The 19,623-nt window shown below is 42.6% G+C and overlaps 2 protein-coding genes and 1 long non-coding RNA gene across 10 annotated transcripts in view; 2 read left to right on the plus strand and 1 right to left on the minus strand.

Moving 5' to 3' along the window:
• Positions 1 to 8,465, plus strand: part of RCAN3 (RCAN family member 3) — an 81,562-nt gene extending 73,097 nt beyond the window's left edge. Inside the window, exons 6-8 of the mRNA XM_032789537.2 lie at positions 3,986 to 4,081; positions 5,962 to 6,046; positions 7,701 to 8,465. Of these exons, the coding sequence (XP_032645428.2) occupies positions 3,986 to 4,081; positions 5,962 to 6,046; positions 7,701 to 7,842 (323 nt within the window). The 3' untranslated portion in view covers positions 7,843 to 8,465. The remainder of the gene's footprint in view (positions 1 to 3,985; positions 4,082 to 5,961; positions 6,047 to 7,700) is intronic.
• On the minus strand, positions 289 to 15,077 carry LOC116830204 (uncharacterized). The gene is made up of 3 exons (XR_004374911.2): positions 14,927 to 15,077; positions 12,163 to 12,243; positions 289 to 2,612 (listed from the first exon to the last, which is right to left on the minus strand). It is a non-coding gene; the product is annotated as an uncharacterized LOC116830204 (long non-coding RNA).
• Positions 15,078 to 15,201: 124 nt separating this feature from the next.
• The window catches only part of SRRM1 (serine and arginine repetitive matrix 1), a 28,818-nt gene continuing 24,396 nt past the window's right edge, over positions 15,202 to 19,623 (plus strand). For 6 of the 8 annotated variants that reach the window (XM_032789529.2, XM_075060828.1, XM_075060831.1 and 3 more), the window contains exons 1-2: positions 15,261 to 15,369; positions 19,094 to 19,183. In XM_032789529.2, coding sequence (XP_032645420.1) covers positions 15,349 to 15,369; positions 19,094 to 19,183 — 111 coding nt within the window. In that variant the 5' untranslated portion in view covers positions 15,261 to 15,348. Of the gene's footprint in view, positions 15,370 to 19,093; positions 19,184 to 19,623 lie in introns of all 8 variants that reach the window. The other 2 variants (XM_032789532.2, XM_032789534.2) reach the window with 2 other exon arrangements.

Raw genomic sequence — 19,623 nt, forward strand, 5'->3', positions numbered from 1 at the left:
AAAAATACAGCTTTGTGGAGAAGCTACAATATTTTTTTGACACTGAACTGTCAGGTTTTATCAGAAGAGTTGCAAATTCTCTGCAAAACTCCATGGTAGAGGACTGGAGCTTTTGATCCAAAATCCTTCTTTCAGGGTGAAAAGATCTATGACCAGACTAAATCATCATGTTACAAAAGTAACTTGGCCTTGGTTACACAAAGGAACCATTCAGTCAGAGCAGAATGACCCAGTTGTGGATTCTGGGACAGAGTTATTTTCATTTTTTTTTTTTTTTTTTTTAATCAAAGAGAGTTGAACCATTTGACTCAAACAACCTTGCAATTCTAACGTTTTGCGCTGGGGAAAACATTGGAACAGGAGCCGCCCACTTCCCCTCTGCCAGTATCTTTCTGAATTCCCATTCTCAATTTATTAAAAAACCTATTAATAGAACTCTTTACTATTGTAACAAATCCATGACTATGAGCTCTCGCTATGGTGCACATACTGGCCAATTAGCACTTGATAGGGACAGCAGGGACAGAACTCAGATCCTCCCGCTCCACTAGCCAAAGGCCAAGGTTTTCAAAAATCAGAGTGACGTGGCTACGTTGCAGTCACTGGGAGTTTTGCCATTTACTTTATTGGGGCCAGGATTTTACCTTATGTGCCTAAAGTTAGGTCCTAAATCTCTATTTAGGCTCTCAAGTGGCTTAATTTTCAAAAGGGCTGAGAATCCAGCAGCTCCCATTGAGCTGGGTGCTCCATACTTTTAAAGATCACTTACTGGGGAGCCTAACTCTAGGCTCCAGTTTTCATAATCTTGGTCCACGTTCTTACTACTCAACGACTAAAGCAGAATAACTATTAGCTGCTAGCAGTATAGGGCATATGCTACAAAGTTTAGCTGTTCTGATTCCATTAAGCAGAAAGGGGTGTAACACACACATGGATGCCAGCTCAATGCAGTATTAATACAAATCTCTCCCCCCAAAACATGGCATACATGGAAAGTTATCCATCAAAGACATTGTCTAGTTGCAGGAAATGATTGATACCTATTTCTATCATAGATGAAAACAGCAGCCATTGTCCGCAAGATCTATATACGCAATCCAGGGTACTGCTGTTGTGCTTCATTGCCTTCTCCTGGGCCAGTGCATCACTGGGATAGCAGACTAGGAGAACCACAGTCAGCTGTGTGCCAGGGAACATACATGCCCTGTAGGTTCCCATGGTGATAGTGGGCTCCCTAGCTCCTGGCACCCAGTGACAACTTGTCAACCGAATACTGTGCCGGTACAGTATGTTCTTAATGCACCCACAGAACAATGACCATGTGTTAACAGTCTCTCTAAGCCTGCTGCCCAGCGACTTTTACCATTGCAGCTCTGCCCTTTTCATGCATCTTCCTTCAGTGGCAGGAAGAGCCTTTCTGCTCCTGCCAAGACCCAGGTTCGGGGCTTTGTGTTTTGCTTGGTGCCATTGTTGATCACAAACGCAGCAGGCAGTACAGCCTCCTGCTCTGTTAACGATGGTAAACCTGAAACCACTGCTTTCAGGAGGTAAGTAAGGGGGCAGAAGTGGATCTATGGTTTTGCAATGATGCGATCAAGCCCCACAGATGGAAGGTGCGGTAGCAGTGTAAAGGGTTGTTGCCTCCTCGCCTCATGAGTGGAGACTTAATCATGTCCCAATTTTTTTCTGAGAGATGGAACCCGGCCACAGCAAAGCTGATTCGAGTCATGACCCCACTTCTCTTCCCAGAAACTGCATCTGGTGTTTTCAGTTTCTTTCTTTGGTAAATTCTGCTTCAGCAAAGCTTTCTGAGGACAGTGTGGAAGAAGGGGGAGAGAGATCTTCAAGGAGCCTCAATAGCTGGTTGCTTGAGTGTGTGGTAAAGCTGTGCAGCTTATAATCTTCCCATCTCCCCAGTTGGTTTCTCTCCATTTAAAAAAAGCCCTATTTTGGGCTCTGGGTTAGCTTTAATTTTACATGACGTAAAGCAAACAGATACCAAGAACCTGCCCATAAAGTGTACAATATCCCAGTGGAGCGTACGAAAATTAGTAAGGCACAATCCTGATCAGTATAGACGAGATTCAGCCAGAGCATAAGAGTTGAGGAATGATTTAATCTTGATAGGTTAGAGGGCATTATATCTTTAAATCAAAGAGTTGAAATAGATTTTGTGGTCTTTGTGAAGTGGTGTTGGGATCCTTCCACTGTTGAAGAATTATTTTGAAGGCTAAGGTTACTAGTAATTCACGGAATGCTGACTGCTTTATAAAGCGTTTCCTATATTAACATGTACAGACTATATGTTTTCCCTGAGAATGCTACCAAATGGAGTAAAAGAAGAAACAAGCTAAATTCGCACAATCAATCCAGTAACAGACATGTCCTGTCCCCCTTCAGACATGTTAGTAAGAGTGGGCTGAATTGCATACCTCATTTCACTTTGCCATTATGGCCCTGTTGCAGTACATGCCATCTGTGGGATCATAATGGACTGCAATGTGCTTTAATTACAGTAATGGGGTTCCCACTTAGGATGAAGAAAGTAATTTGAAGATTTAAATCTTCCTTTGGCATAAAGATTTTTTTTCTTCTCCTCTCCTCTGAGAACTCTAAAAGAAAGACAGTGCAAAGTATTTTACTTATTATTGAAACGTGCTGTAGAATCTCATGCATTCTCCTGTCTGCCAACTCCAAACCTAATCATTCTCACAAATCTCTCCTGCCAGCAAAGATTTAGCGGGGTGAAGTCTCCTAAGGCTTCATTGACATTATTGAACATTTACTGCAGAGATTTATCACAAATAATCAAAACTGACACAATTGTCAAAGTACGTTTGCGGATGCAGCAGCCTGTTTAAAAATAGTCTCTTTATTCGTTTACTGAATCACAAAATTTAGTATCCTTGACTGAGGGTTTCTCTCCACTGATTGGGGGATAAACATGAAGTGATTGATCCATGGGGGATCAAGTTAGTGGGTCTAGTGAAGACCCACTAAATTGATCGCAGATCGCTCTCTTGTCAACTCTTGTACCCCACTGGAACAAGAAGCATAAGGTAAGTCAACAGGAGAGTTTCTCCCATTGACCCAGAGCGGTATAGACACCACAATAAGTTGACCTAAAGTACGTCGACTCCAGTTACGTGAATAACATAGCTGGAGTTGCGTAATTTAGGTTGTCTAACCCCATAGTGTAGACCTGCCCTGAGTCTCCCAGTCATTGGTGCAAATCAATGAGGAATGTAATGCAACTGTGTATGGCATATATGAGACTCTTCTATTCTTTTCCAGTTGTTCTCCCTTTATATTCAAAACAAAGCCCCAAAGATTGCAGTATGACTACTTCAGTTGGTAGTGGTTTGGACAAGTACTGCAGAATACAGTTGCCCATGCTAATTGAGAACCCTCCTGTGTTTTCCACTTTCAAGGTCAGAATTGTCACTGTGCCAAGGTTATGGCCTGAGTCTTTTGCTATTCCAAATATCAGGAGTTCCAGGCCAAACTGCAATGTGGACTTTGAAACTCACTGTCTTTGTAGTTTGGTTGCCTGTTGTTAATTGTTTCCAGTTTATGCCATGATTTCTCCTCTGAAACTTAGTACTGTGTAATGGGAAAATTGCATCTTTGGCATGCATGGAATTTGCTTACTTTATTCCATGTGTCAGCAGTGCTAAGCACTGTACATTTTAAGGGGCTAGCAGAGTATCCTTATTCACATTGGGTGAAATCGTGGTATCATTGAACTCCATGGCAAAACTCCCCGTGGCATCAGTGGGGCCAGAATTCCATCCATGGTACAGGACTTTACTCTGCAAGTGGTTTATTCATGTCAACAGAACTATTCATGGTGTAAGGTGATTACAATCTGGGTCTTGGTTAAGACCCAAATATCTGATGGATAATTGTCCAGTTATCTCAAATAGGTGCTGACAGTAGCTATTTCAGTGTTTGTTTTTAAAATAATTCTTCTTTCTTTGTCTAGCTGGAATCAAGATGACGACAGCTGCACCACTGGGAAATAATACTCTGTCTCCAACAAATGTGACTACAAAGTCTCAAGAAGAAATTCTTTATCAGAGTAAGACAAATATTGTGACAGTGGATATATTTGAGTTGCATTTTAAATGCCATGTGTTTGGGGAAGATTTTGAAAAGATGTCCGAAAACATTCCCAGGTGCAAACATTGTTAAACAAGGGACTTATACAAAACTGCCACCTCACCCTTTGAAAATTCGTCCTCCTAAAGATAATCAAAATTAAATAGAATAAAATGGATTTCAGTGAGCTTATTTTAAAAAAGTGTCAGTCTTGAAGGTCTTGTTTAAATGCAGTTATACTAGAATTTGATGTGTGTTTTGATGCTTTCAGCTATTAAATAAACACTGACTACATGAAATACGGAATAAGGAAAAAAGTCTTCTGTTACTGATAACTTATTTTTTTATTAATTGACATTATTTGTAGTCTTGCAGAATTTACTAGCCCAGGCACAAAGTCTAGTCACCTGCCCTCTAGTATGAAGATTGTAATGAAAAACATATGATATGTAGAGCCTGATCCTCCAAAGACTTAAGTATGTGCTTAACTTTATGCACAGTGAGTAATTGTTTATTGGGAGCACCTAGAGGGCCCAGCAGAGATCACAGCCTTGTGCTGGGCATCCCTTAGGGCTGGTCTACACTACGGGGGGAAATCGATCTAAGATACGCAACTTCAGCTACATGAATAATATAGCTGAAGTCAAAGTATGTTAGATCGAATTACCTACCATCCTCATGGCGCGGGATCAATGTCCGCGGCTCCCCATGTCGACTCCGCTACTGCCGTTCGGGTTGTTGGAGTTCCGGGATCGATAGGAGCTTGTTCAGGGATTGATATATCGCGTCTAGATGAGACGCGATATGTCGATCCCCGAGAAATCAATCGACGTAGTCTCAGATTCTTGAGGTGTGTCTACAAGGCAGCTTCCCAGCTCAGATAGACAGACTAGTTAGTGCTAAAAATAGCAGAGTAGCCAGGGATAGTTTGGGCGGCAGCTCAGGTTAGCCAGAACCCAAGTGGTTAGCCTGAGCCACTACTTGCACTACTCTCAGCTACATTGCCACTTTTAGCATGCTAGCACGAATGAAGCTATTGTGTATCCATCTGCCCAGGCTGGGAAGCACACTCCCACCTGCAGTGTAGATGAACCCACACTAAGGGCATGTCTACACTTACCTCTGGAGCACTTGATCCAGCAGTGGTTGATTTATTGTGCCTAGTGAAGACGCGATAAATCGACCACCGAGCACTCTCCCGTTGACTCTGATACTCTACCAGAGCGAGAAGTGTAGGTGGAGTCTCGACAGGGGAGCGGCAGCAGTCGACCTACCTCAGTGAACACACCGCAGTAAGTAGATTTAAATACGTTGATTTCAACTACGTTATTCACGTAGCTGAAGGTGCATAACTTAGATCGATTCTCCTCCCCTCGCCCCCACAGTGTAGACCAGGCCTAAGGTAGAGTTCCTGCCTCAAAAAGTTTACAGATGAAACAGAAAAAGGGTGGAAGGGAACACAGAGGAACAGAGACAGGAAGTGACTTGCCCAGGGTTTTATAACTGGTTGGGTAGAGCCACAAGTCTCCTGAATCCCCACCACTGGACCAGATAGTCTCTCGATGCGTTTCTTTACTTATTGTATTTCCTTCAGCAAGGATTAGGAAAACAGACCAGTCAGTTTTACTCTCTAATTCTTAATCCCTAATTCAGTGCCACAATGTTTGGAGTTAAGCCTTTGCCTGCAGAGTTTGCACCACAAACCACTGTTTTTCAGGAATAAAAATGGAAACAAGTTTTGGAAATCTTTTTCTCTTTAAACATGCAACTTAAATTAACTGGGCAAAGTCTTGTTCAAGCAATACAATAAAAGCTATTTAAACAAAACGTGCTCAGTCTTTTTTCCTGCTCCTCTCATAGGTTCTGGAGCAATCGTAGCTGCCATCGTAGTTGGAGTGATTATTATATTCACAGTGGTTCTGCTCATGTTGAAAATGTATAACAGGTACATGGCTTTGTTCCTAATTTCTTTTATGTAGCTAAGGTTAGACAGGATAAACCAAAATCACTGCCACGTGCTTAGAATTTCTCATGTCTGTGCTGTATTATCTCGCAGGCCATTTCAAGGACTTAATTGCCAAAATCCCAAGGACTAGAACTACAGTACACATTCCTGATTGTTCATTTGAAATTTCAGACATCATAACCATTCTCTCTCGCTACCTTGAGCATCTTGTCTTTTTCTGTTCTTTCCACTCTGCTAGCACTGGTTTCCTTGCTGTCCTGCCTTCTCCTCTGCACCTCCTGTATCTTCATGTCTCAGTCACGCTTTCTGATATCTCAAACTTCAGAACAAACATTTTAAATTCCTTTTGCATATGCCTCTTGATGTCTCTCCCTCCCTCTGTTATTCTGCTGTATTTAAGTCTGAATAAACTGTTTTAGATGCAGTTTTCACGAAGGACTCTACAAAAAACAGAAATGTAACTTCCCCATCCTCCTCCTTCCTAGTTCCATTTCCTTTCCCTCTCATCCATAAATCAGGTCAGTTTCACTTTGCTCCAAGCAGGAGCATGAGTACATTTGTCTGTTTTGACATTGTAGCTTTCCAAGATACAAAAAGTGTAAATGAATGCACGTCTGGCAGAGGCTTTTTGCGTGCCAGCCCCAGGCTTTGTCTATCATCTTCTGGCATATGCTGCCCTCTGGTTACCTGCTGCTTCCAGCTGAGGCAACTTAAATGAACCAGGTCATCTTCATGAATCCTGAAGGAGTTTGCGTCTTCAGTTTTCTTTTTGTATCTGTGGTGACAGAAGCCTAGTGCCTTTTCTCTCAGTGGAGGATACAAATGCCCACATGTTAGACAGGGCAGACGGGCTTCCTGTTTGCTTTCAGGTGCTAATTCTTTTTAAATCCCTAGATGACCTGGGTCCTGGCTGAAATTTTTGGAATTAAAAAATGTATTTTGAAAAATGACCCTTTTCAAAAAGTAAAATCTTTGCAAAAACTTGACTTCTGTTTTTCATGACACTTATTCCATTTTTTTCATTCAGCAATAAAATAAACTTGTAAAAACTTGGGGAATGGGGGGAGAAACAAAAACGATCCGTTTCATACCCTGCAAAATAGTAACAACTTTGAAAATTTTTAAAAAAACAATTTACTCGTTTTTTCAACCTGCTGTACTGGCCATCTCCTCCTCTTCCCCATTCCCCATGCGGTTAGCCAGCTGTAACGCTGTCACTGTCTATCCCTAAGGATTAGCTCTTGGGAGAAGGCAGCAGAAGATTCTTGGTGTTGGACCCTGTTCTTTGGAACTCATTGCCCGAGTTTAGCAGAGTGGGGCAACAGAGAGCTGCTTATTCTGGCATTTTCGTGGAGGAAATTGGAGTAGGGTGTAAATCTAAAACTCTCATCACCACATTGATGAACCATTAGTAACACTGGGTTTCAGTTAAAATCTTGGGCTGAAATCTTGGCTTCACTGATTAAAATGGCAGGGATTCCCATTGACTTCAGTGTGGCCAGGATTTCATCCTTGATGTTCAATGCGCCATGATTCTTGCCATTTCCCCCCCGACAGTACTTAGAATGGGAGAGCCCACACCTGGACTAGTAGGAAATGATGATGAAATTTTAATTTTAATTTCTCTTTACAGACGCATGAGGGCAAAACGAGAGCTGGAACCCACAAGCACCAAAGCCAAGACTACTCCTACTTTTGGACAGAACAGTACCAATGCTAACCAACCCACAACAGTAACCATCATACCAGTGGACATCCATATGCAGAACAGATGACTGTGGACATTGGCCCTACCTATGAGAGATCACTCTCCTTGAAGAATGAGACATTACAACCAGACTCTTTATTCACGTAGACCTGTGACTCTTTACCAGAGGAGGATTGGCACTGGAATAGTGACTACACGTGGAGTTGAAACCAAGGATTTTGTGGGTAACTGGCCACATTTTCCTTTAGTAGAAGGAAAAAATAAAATGCTGAGCACCTTTGTATGGCTGATCTAACAATGTGATGGCATCATAGCAGGAACATGAAGAATCATATTTTCTCTGTAGAAGTTAAGTGACAACAAATGGCAAAAATACCCTTTAAATGGGTCAAAAGATGCACACTCCTGTATTCACAGTGTCCTTGATTAGTCATGAGCAGTTTGGTGAGCTTTCTGTTCCTCTCCTGCAGTGATCTTTCATCTTCATCACTATTGATCTGGATGTAAAAGCTACAACTATGCTTCATTCTTGGATTTGTTATGCTTGTATCTTTTTATTTTTATTTTAAGCATGAGGAATAACACATGAAGTAACAAAACTGTATTCAGACTTCACTGGCCTTTCTGATTCCCAATCAGATACATACACATGGATTCAGATAAAACAAGGTATGAATGTGATATGCTTTTTTTTTAAAAAAAAGATTTGATGTATTCTAGCAACTTGACAGAGTTTGTCAGTTTCCAGCTGAATCCCTCTTTTCAGGGATTTTAACTCAGCAGCCATATTTGTGCTGGGTTCTCAGCTTGGGAGCACTTATTTATTTATTTATTTTTACAAATGATGGGATGGGGAGAAAAATCAATTCTATTTTTAAATTAGAAGAGGCTCAAACAGGAAGAGAATGAAAAACTAGTGATATTTTGTGTGTGTGGTTGCTTTTCTTTAAAGATAGACTTTTTAAAAAACAACTGAAATGTTGCAATCCGTAATGTAGATTACAGACTTTGGCTTTTTTTTTTTTTTTTTTAGAAAAATAAATTATAAAAGCAACCACAAGTTATTTGGTTTTGCATGAGTAACTGTTGTGGGTGTGCAGTAATTCAACAAAAATTTCCCAAGGATTTTTCACAGGCCCACTGGGTGCACACACAAAAGCTACATTGTTACACTGTCTATGGCCTATTGTGTCCATGATCTACATGTTAAAGCATCGCTAAACATTAGCTAACAGAGTAGACAGCAATGGTTCAGAAGAAGGCAGTGTAGCCTATTGATCTAATAATTCACCTTTTGCAAAAGCCCCTATATAGCGATGCACGTGATAGCATTCTAAAGAGCATCAACCCCATCCTTCAACTTGCCCAGCCTCAGTGGTGCAGCACAAGCCACACACTGGAATACCCAGGCACAACAGAGGGTGAACTGACTACAGTGTTAATCTCTGAATTCACTTGGTTTGGTGGGTTTAAAATTACATCCATGGTATTGTATTAAAAGAGAATGTTTTGGGTTAATACAGACTTGCGTATAGAATCATAGAATATCAGGGTTGGAAGGGACCTCAGAAGGTCATCTAGTCCAACCCCCTGCTCAAAGCAGGACCAATCCCCAACTAAATCATCCCAACCAGGGCTTTGTCAAGCCTGACCTTAAAAACCTCTAAGGAAGGAGATTCCACCACCTCCCTAGGTAACCCATTCCAGTGCTTCACCACCCTCCTAGTGAAAAAGTTTTTCCTAATATCTAACCTAAACCTCCCCCACTGCAACTTGAGAGCTGGCTTTAAGCACAAAAAAAGCTAGTGACCTCTTGGGGTCCACCCTTCCGACGGCCTTAAGAAAATTTGCAACTGGCAGGCCGTGTTGATTTCTCCTTCTGGCACAGAGATAGGAGAGGACGACACACTGATCTGATAGTGATCTGTTTTGGCAACTTGTGGCTCTATACATACTATAAGGACAGCTTTGCCTGGGAAATTCTTTGTCACTTACAAAGGAGTGTAACCAATTAAACCAATCAAAGAACCAATTTTGAAAAGGATTTTTTTTTAAATGCAAAGCCTGAGATTTTAAAAAGAATTGTCCATGATTTAAATCTGACTGCAACTTATTTGTAATTCTCCCCTCCACTACTGTCACAAGTCAGCCTGACTCCCCTGGGTGCTTCAATTTAAAACATGCAACCAGAAAAGACATTAGGCATTAGGTTGTAGATTGCTTCACAAACAAAAGCTGGTGAATTTTTTTACCCTGAACCAGGGCTCAGAAAGGTAAGTTGTTACATTTGCAAACACCTCCTCAAAAATATGAACTGAGTGTAAATGATGGAGAGAAGTCTGCAGACAGCCTGGAATGACAGCTTGGACAGATGTGAACTGTCCATCTAGCTCAGTATCCTGTCTTCCGACAGTGACCTGTACCAGATGCATCAAAGGAGAGAACAGAACTAGGCACTTTGAGTGATCCATCTACTGTTGTCCAGTCCCAGCTTCTAGCAGTCAGAAGTTTAGGGACATCCAGAGCTTTGGGGTTGTGTCCCTGACCATCTTGGCTAATAGCTATTGATGGACCTATCCTCTATCAACTTTTCTAATTCTTTTTTAAACCCAGTCATACTTTTGGCCTTCAGAACATCCTCTGGCAACAAGTTCCACAGATCGACTGCGCACTGGGTGAAGAAGTACTGCTTTATGTTTGTTTTAAACCTGCTGCCTATTAATTTCATTGGGTGACCCCTGGTTCGTGTGAGATGTGAAGGGGTAAATAATACTTCCTTATTCACTTTCTCCACAGCATTGATGATTTTATAGACTTCTACCATATCTCCCTTCAGTTGTTTCTTCTCCAAGATGAACAGTCACAGTCTTTTTAATCTCTCCGCACACGAAAGCTGTTACATATCCCTACTCATTTTTGATGCCCTTCTCTGTACTTTTTCCAATTTTTATATATCTTTCTTTGAGATGGGGCAACCAGAATTACACGTGATATTCAAGGTGTGGGTATACCATGGATTTATTTTGTGGACTATGATATGTTCTGTCTTATCTATCCCCTTCCTAATGGTCCCTAAAGTTGGCTTTTTTAACTGCTGCTGCACTTTGAGCAGATGTTTTGCAGAGAACTATCCACAATGATTCAAAGATCTTTTTCTTAAGTAGTGATGGCTAATTTAGACCCCATCATTTTGAATGTATAGTTTGTATTATGTTTTCCAATATGCATTACTTTGCATTTATCAACATTGAATTTCATCTACCATTTTGTTGCCCAGTCACCCAGTTTTGTGAGATCCCTTTGTAACTCTTCGCAGTCTTCTTTGGACTTAATTATCTTTAGTAATTTTATATTGAGATAACTGTATCTACACTGGGGAGGGGAAGGGTATTTGCTGCTTTAACTATGCCAGCATAGTTAAAGCTGCAAACTCTAGGCTAGACAAGGCCTCACTACTCTACTTGCTCCTAGACAGAAGCGGTAACATTCTTCATCTTAAATACTTTATTGAAACATGACTACAGGCAAGACAACCCTTCACAGGCAGGGCAAGCTTTAGCCAGTGTAGTAGCATATTAGGCACCAATACTGTAACATGACATGCAAGCTATGCACAAAACAAGCCTGGCAACTCTTTGGTCCCATAGTGAAAATAAGTAAGCAAACATACCGTGCTTAAAGCCACAAAAAACTACAACCATACAACTACAATCTCACCAAATGAATTTGCAGGCAAGCTTCTGCAAGCCAGCTTTTGTTCCTTTTGCATCTTTCAATTGACTTTTTTTTTTTAGCAGAGGGTATGTAGCTCCACCTAGCGCCATCCTTCTATATGATAGGAAACAGCTACCCTATATTACAGGCAGTATTTCCTGACAGATTAAATAATAAGTGATGGACTCCTCTGCTTAGCCACAGTTGCTAATATCGCAGAAATTTGTCTCCATTCATGGTTATAAATAAGCTTGGCAGAATTCTATTTTTATTTTTTTACATAATTTTGATGGATAATTTCAATGTTTATTTTAAAGTATTTTTTCAACTTTCATCCATTTTAAATTTTCACATTTGTGGGAAATTATAAGGCATTTAGACAATGGGGAGGCAGTTGATAGACTATTTAATGACAGAAGATGCTGAGATTCAAAAAGTTAAAGCTTTATAAACATTAAAACACAAACTGTCAACATCACATGACAAAAATATGCAAAGAAATACCTTTAAATAAAGCTCTAAGTTCTCAGGCAGCATTTTTCTTATTTTGCCTCTTTGTAAATTTCTATTTCTAATATATTTTCATTGGTTTGTATGTGTAGTGAAATCAGCATTTACTGACATTTACTCATAAAAATCTAATCCTTTCAATCCTAGTTATAACGCTACTTACCACTGCTTCACATTATTAAAGTGCTGTAGAAACGTTAGCTGATTCAGCTGAATAGTACCTCCAGTCTGGATGTATGACATGCTGGAAAAGAGACAATGTCAATTTGAAATCTAGCTTTTTCCCCTCTTTTTAATATTGTCTAAAGTCCCACACCTGCCCTTGAGTCCCTGCCAAATCTTGCAGTTTTACACACTTGCTATTTTTTGAAAACATCTTTATTCTCTGCTGGATACAAAAGAAGAGATGCTCATTGCTAACTAACGAGAAAAGGGAAACTATGCCTGGTCTGTTTCAGCTACGTGCCATCAAATGCACAGCATAACCAAACTAAAAAAGTCCAGTTTTGTTCTCTTTGAAGATATACAGACTCAGTTTTTATAGTGGAACAATTTTTATAGTGAGGGTGCTGAAGGCAGAAACCATGTATTTAGGTTATTACTAGTTCAAGACAAGGGGTGCAGCAGCACCCCTAGTTCCAGCACCCATGTACAGACTTAGTTTTTTTTATCTAAAAGAAAAACATACCCCACCACCCCAACTTAGGTAGGAGTGTAATTTTCAAATAGTCTTTTTAATATACAACAATATGAACATTATATAGCCATTGTCACAGTATATCAGACTCCAGATCTGTCTACTCCAGCACCCTGCCTTTGACTCTAGCCGTTACCATGTCCTTCACGGGAAGCTGATGCAGTCAGAAGTTACGTTATAACCAACCAAGAAAGTTTCTTTCTAATCCCAATTAGACTGGTTTATTTCTGAAAGCATGAGGGGGTTTTATCCCTTTCACAATTCCTGTTTTAAATCCGTTACTATTTACGATTGTAACAGTTACAATAACTTTTCGACATTGACCTCGTCTCTCCCATAGAAATTAGATAATTCTGCTTTCAAAACATTGCTCTCTCTCAGTACAAATAATGACGCAATGGGAAAACCGGCTACCATATGTTCAGATGTTCTCTTCCTCTAGAGGCTGGAAGCATTTTGCAGACAAGCTAGTTTAAGGGTGTGGGGAGCAAGTAATTTCCAGCAGGTCACAGTTGCTAAAGACACAAGGCCTGAAAACAGCCTCAATCCTGTTTGATCCTTGAGAGGCTCTTGACTTGCAGTGCTATAATGACACTGGATCAGACACTGCAGAACTCAGTGTGTGTGTGTGTGTGTGCGTGCATGCATGCATAGGACATACTGGGCGGGTGTGTGATGTAAAATTTCTATTACATAGACAAGACATGCAACAATCTTCCCAGCAAACTGGTAGGTTCTATATGGGGAGGGGATGCTCCAGCCCTCAGGATTTCAGCCCTTGCCATCTCATACTCAATAGCAGAGTACTGTGCACCAGTATGGAGTTGGTTGGCACACACCAAATTGTTGATGAGCAACTCAACAATGTGCATCATCACAGGAATTCTCCAACTGACTCATCTTCCGTGAGTTCTAAGCCACATCGTTCCCCCTTACCTCAGGAGGGACATTGCAGCTGACAAGCTGCTTGAGAAGGTACGTGACAACCCCAGTTTGCCCTTATTCAATTACCTTTTTAGCCCACCAGCTACAGGTCTTTCATCACGACACTCACTGTGGTTGAGGCTACCATGATAGGAGGTGACAGTAGAATCCCTGTGACGGGAAGACTGCTGCTTAACATCAACCACCAATCAGTACCTTGTCACAGGCCCTATTGCTCAACCATCTGGCTTTGACATGCCATGTCGTCAGGGGGTCTTTCTTAACCGATTCCGGACTGGGCAAGGCCTTCGTGCAGCCAACCAGCACCGTTAGGGTCTTCGAGACAATCCAAGCTGTGGTGCAGATCGAACACTAATATACATTGTCAAGGAGTGCTTGCTAACCAAATTCAGCAGTGAGCTCCACTTGGCCACTAAAAATGCTATTGCCTGGCAAATATGCAAATACTAAATTAATAAATAAGTTCCTGACATATAGCAGAGGGGAAGTGGAGTGACATTGCTTTAATGACTGATAGGCAAAAGAGCAAATACGGGTGCAGGAGGAAGAACCCTGTCCCACTCAGGCTTTGTCTTCACCACAAAAAGATGATTTTCCCAGCTGGAAAATTGTAGTGGATTTTGTTGTTTTTCCCATGGAGCTAGGCACATTCAGCACTATACTCTGGCCTGTGGTTCAACTCCTCTAGCTACCTTGTCGTAAAGACCATAACACCTCATTTCTGCTAGGAGTTACAGCAGGCTCGCTACCCTGCCGCAGGTAGCCTGGGGTAAACGATGCACTTTCTGTTAGTGAAGATAAAGCCTAATTGTGTGCGTGAGGGTGGGGTGGGGTTAGGGTAACGAGACAGCAAGTGTGAAAAACCAGGAGACGGGGTGGGAGGGAATAGGAGCTTATAGAAGAAAAAGCCCAATATCGGGATTGTCCCTATAAAATAGGACATCTGGTCACCCTAGGTGAGGTGGGGTGGAGAAGACCTGTGCTGGGGCAGGGATGGACGATAGGGGACCAGTCCCAGAGGACAGTGGGCAGGTGGAAGGCCCCATACCAGTGAGGGGGGCACTGCCCCACTGGGGGTCCCTATGAAGTGCTGAGTAGCAGGAAGCAGCTGCCACGCGGGAATGGGGGATAGGGGGCGCAGGTTGCCCCGCCGGGAAAGGTGAGAATGAGGCGACACAGCCTCCACCGGGCATTACTTAAATCGCCTGCTCAGGCGGGCCCCCCCCCTTCGGCGCATGCGCAGTTGACTCCACAATCACATGACCCCCTGAACCCAAGCACCCACCGACTCAGCCTGCTCGCGTATTACAATCTTCCCTTTGCTGCTGCGCGGGAAGGGCAGGTTCCGCCTCTCGCGCAGCTAGAACGCACACGCTCCATGGTCAGTCTCCTCATTGGCCGGGGCCCTCCGGATAGACCCTTGAACCCTCCTCCCATATTCCCTCTCCCCTTCAGGGTGCCTTCTGATTGGCTTGATATGAGCGCGGCCCGCCCTCTTCGCCGCATCCGCTGATTGGCTGACGGCTGGGGGGGGGCTCGCGGTCGCGTTCGGACCCGCCCATTCCGCTCTGTGGCGCGCCACTCTGCCTCTCGTCTCGTCGCTTTTCCTCCTCCCCGTGGTGAACTTGAGAGAAGGAGGGAGGAAGGGGTCGTGCGGGCGCGGTGCACGCCGGGATAGGGAGTGCTCTGCGGCCAGGAGGAGGCAAGATGGATGCGGGCTTTTTCCGCGTAAGTGTTACCCTAAGCGGGCAGGTGGAGCGGCCCGGCCGGGAGAACGCGGGGAGCCGGGCCGCTGGGAAGGACCGCGACGGGCGCTGCTGCCGCCGCAGGGTCCCCCCTGCAAGCGCGGCCTTGCCTCCCTCCTCTGCCGCCCTGCGCAGGCTCCCGTGAGGAGCCGCGGCGCAGAAAATGGCGGCCGGAAGGTGGTCGGTGCGTTTCGTTCCACCCGCGGGGGGGGGGGGCGCAGGGACGGTGTCATCGCGCGGGGCCGGGGGGGTCTCTGCGGCTGGGTATGTTGGAGGAGGGAGGGGCCTGCCCTTTCCTCTGAAGCTAGAGGGTGGGTATGCCCGGGGGGGGCGGCTCTTACCCCCTGCCCCCCGCACGCGCACACTCCTCCTAGGGCCGCGGTGAGGCCACTGTCTCCTCTCCCGGGCCTGAGCCTTTCCGTGCGCTAGGCCTCCGCCAGGCCCCGCTGCCATGCGGGCCGCCCGGGTCTGGTGTCCCGCGGGAGGAAGAGGAGTCTGTCTCCGTGCCACGTTGGGGCCCCGGGCTGGGACCCGAGCTCTGCTCGGCGTGGGCGCTCCGGAGTCTGGTTCCTGAACCTCATTCTGCGCCTGCTAGTTGTCGTCATGGCCAGCGACCCCCTTGGTTTGGTTATGCGGTAGAGACGGTGTTGTCCAGCCCCAGCAGCTGGGAAACTTTATTTATAGCGATACCTAGAACGCATCTGCCTTTTGACTATGAGATGTGTGGTAGACAGTGGGATTTTGGCCTTTAGATCCTCCGGTGCCAATTAGGCAGCAGAAAACAATCTGATAGTCTTCCCACCTCCCCGGGGGGAGTGGGGAACGGATCTTCACATATGTAATGGTCTAATCACTTAACGGGTGCAAAGCATTGGGCAAAAGCAAATGTTACGAAAATGGCTATCCTGGGTGTGTGTTCATGTTGGCTTTTGCCTTTGCTAAAACAAACTCTGCAAGAAAAAAATACCTGGAACATGCTTAGATGCTATAAAACGTAAATATACTCTGGATATGTTCTTTTTCCCCATCTTATTAGAATAACTTATTTTCTGTATGGGACTAACATGAGTTTTATGTATGCCAGAGGTGATCATGAGAGTAGGTGGCACTAAAAATGTCAACTTCAGATCCTTCTCTGTGCAAGTTCTCCGGGAAGTATTAATAATTTAGCTTGGAAGAAAGACTCCATAGCAAAGGCTGTTTGGTTGTGTATGCATGGTGCTTTAAAAATGCAAGAAAAGGTTATTTTTGCCGCAGGGTCTAAGGGCATCCTCCTGCAAATACTGGACTCTCTATATTTACTGCTTCACAGAGAGAATTGGTATGCCTGGTCCTCTGTCTTTGCAGAGTTTGGTTCAAAGTCTGATGATTCAGGGTTTTTCCAAGTGATATGTTTTTACACACACAACTCTTTATTGTTAGAGAGTGCTCAAATAATTATAGTGAAAATACCTTTTTTGTAAACACATTTTTAGGTTTTGGGATTATTATAAAAGCAGGTTAGCAGTTTAATCTCGGGGCAAAGAGGACTGTTGCTGTGGATAATCTTGGGACGTTACATGTTCTCAATGCAACGTGTACAATTTACAAATTGACTTCTTTGTTGAAATTGAGATTGTACCATGCAATTTCAAATCTCTCTTGGTGACCAATGCTGCTTACTATGCCTTGTGAACTTCTAGGCTATGGGGCTGAGCAAAACAACTGCCTTTTTCTGCCTCCTGTGGGGACGGGGAATCTTATTTCTGTATCTGACTGCAGAATCTTGAATATTTGGGTGATATGACAAATACATTAAATTCAAGTTTGACTGAAGAGGGCATATATCAAACATGGAAGCACTCTGAATAGTCTTGTATTTGGATGCAACCTAATCCTTGAAAATAAATGCTAGCCCATAGGATTTCTATTCTTCAGAATTACAGAGGAGAACATTAGGAGTTATAGCTCCATCTCTGTATGTAATGTCTTCATCTTATAGCATCTTATCCTGCTGACGCATCTGACGGTGCTTTTGTAAAAGATGCACAATTTTACAATACGTTCTGCAGTGCCAAGTTAATAACTGAAAGCAAGCAAAAACAAGTGTGCTACTTTTTTTGATTTAAAGTGGCAGCATTCTTATTTCATGTCTCTGGGCATGGAATTAGAGAGATGGTACTAAAGTTGAAGCAGTCATGCAATATAGGACTGGTGAGTTTAGGATCAGATGAGTTCAATTTATGTTTGCATAACAAAGAGTGACTAGAGAGCTTGGATTAATTTCCAAATGGCTTTAAATCAAGTGAATGGAGTATCTTAATGCAGCAAAAGCTCAGTATGTTTGCTTGTCCTCTAGCAAGCTGTATCCTTGGACCAGTTTGTTAATGGAAATACTATATTGTAATGTATGGGAAGGTGCGTGTATAAATGCCTCTCTTTTGAATCAGTTACAATAGTAGCTAGTTAAATAAGCTTTGAATATGAAAACATAGTTAGTGATTCAAGACTAAACAAATGAACAATATTTCAGAACCTTTGGTCTGGGCAAACTGAGCTGTATTAACATTTGTTGCATCATGTTTTTTTTAAAATACAGTATTAGGACCCAATCCTGAAAATTCATACTTGCATGTGTATGAAGTAAATGGCACTACTTATGCAAATGTTATTTCCAGGATTAGACTCAATCTCTGACTATAGTTTTGCTATACATGAAAGTGAATCAATCATTTATAATGCTGTACAGTCAGCAAAGCAGAATTCCCCTCTTTATAACCTGTTGCTTATTACATGCTAGATTAATGAACTGTGCAGGGTGGTGGTAAATTTCAAAGAAATTTCACCTGAAACTTCAGTAAAGGGTTGAATGTTTATAATCTTCTGTGATAATTTCAGTGTATAATGTCATTTCTGAGGGTTTAGCTCTAAGACCGGGTCTACATTCAAAAGTTAAGTCGACCTGTTTGTGAGAAGTCCACTCCCCTGTGTGACAGATTTAAGCCAACCTAACCCTTGGCATAGACCGCTCTTCTTCCCTGGACTTAGCTAATGCTTCTCTGGGAGGTTGATTTAACTGTACCAGCAGGAGACCCTTCTCTCATTTTTGTAGTGAGTGTCTACACTTGTAGCGCTACGATGTCTGCAGCTGTGTCTCTATAGTGCTTCAAGTATAGACAAGCCCTGAGACTCTGATTTAAAACCAAATCTATCTTTGACACCAGATTTCAAGAAGAAAATGAGCACTTGGAGTTACTAAAAATAATGGGGGCAAGGGTGAATAGCAGTATTAAAAAGATTTCACCTTTCATCTATACCATAAGTGCTCCAGTTTTTTCCTTCTGCTATTTTCTGCTCTTGGACAGAAAAAACTGAACTGATTCCTGCTGAGCAGATCTCTTTGAGAAGGCAGTATACCACAACTCAAAATTATTTGACAACATTGTGCATGCTTTTAGATTTGCAAGTACTGCACCATGGTGAATTATATGATTTAAGTGTCAGAGCTCTGAAACTTGATTACCATCTTCAGTAGGATATGACAATTGGTTAGTGAAGTGGAATGCTTTTTGAAGGTGTCTGCACAGGTGGTACAAGTGAATATTTTTTAATTGCTTTGCAGTTTATCAAAATTGTGTTTAATGCAAATAATATATGGCAAGGGACAAGTGGCAGTTCGCTGTGGAACAGAGTTTGATGTCATACTGACTAAAATCTTTCTCCTGTAGGGAACGAGTGCGGAGCAGGACAATCGCTTCAGCAACAAACAGAAGAAGCTGTTGAAGCAGCTGAAATTTGCAGAATGTCTAGAAAAGAAAGTAAGTTGAGTTTATTTGGGCAGGATAGGTGTGGAATAAAGTAAACTTTTAAGATGTCACAACCAAGATGCACAAGACAAAATTCTGAATGGCTGTCAATGGTTTGTATAGACATTGGAGGGAAGTCGTGCACAAATACCTATGTGCATAAAAATGGTGCTCAGGATATCCAGATGCATATTAAAGTACACCCTTTAAAAGAGCACACATGATATATTTATAATATTAAAAGGATAGTGCCAGTTAGCTTTGGGCCCAAATTTAGGATTTGATTTTAAAAAACAGAAAACCAACTTTCAGGATGAACAGAGAATATTATTTTCAAAAGCTCCAAAGTGACTTGTCTCTAGATGTTTTTAAAATATTGCCCAAAGTGTCTTCATGATTTTTTTACATTTCAGTTCTCTCTCTTCTCTCCTACTGCCGCCCCCCCCCCCCCC

The sequence above is a fragment of the Chelonoidis abingdonii genome, chromosome 25 (genome assembly GCF_003597395.2).
Source record: "Chelonoidis abingdonii isolate Lonesome George chromosome 25, CheloAbing_2.0, whole genome shotgun sequence".
Classification (NCBI taxonomy): domain Eukaryota; kingdom Metazoa; phylum Chordata; order Testudines; family Testudinidae; genus Chelonoidis; species Chelonoidis abingdonii.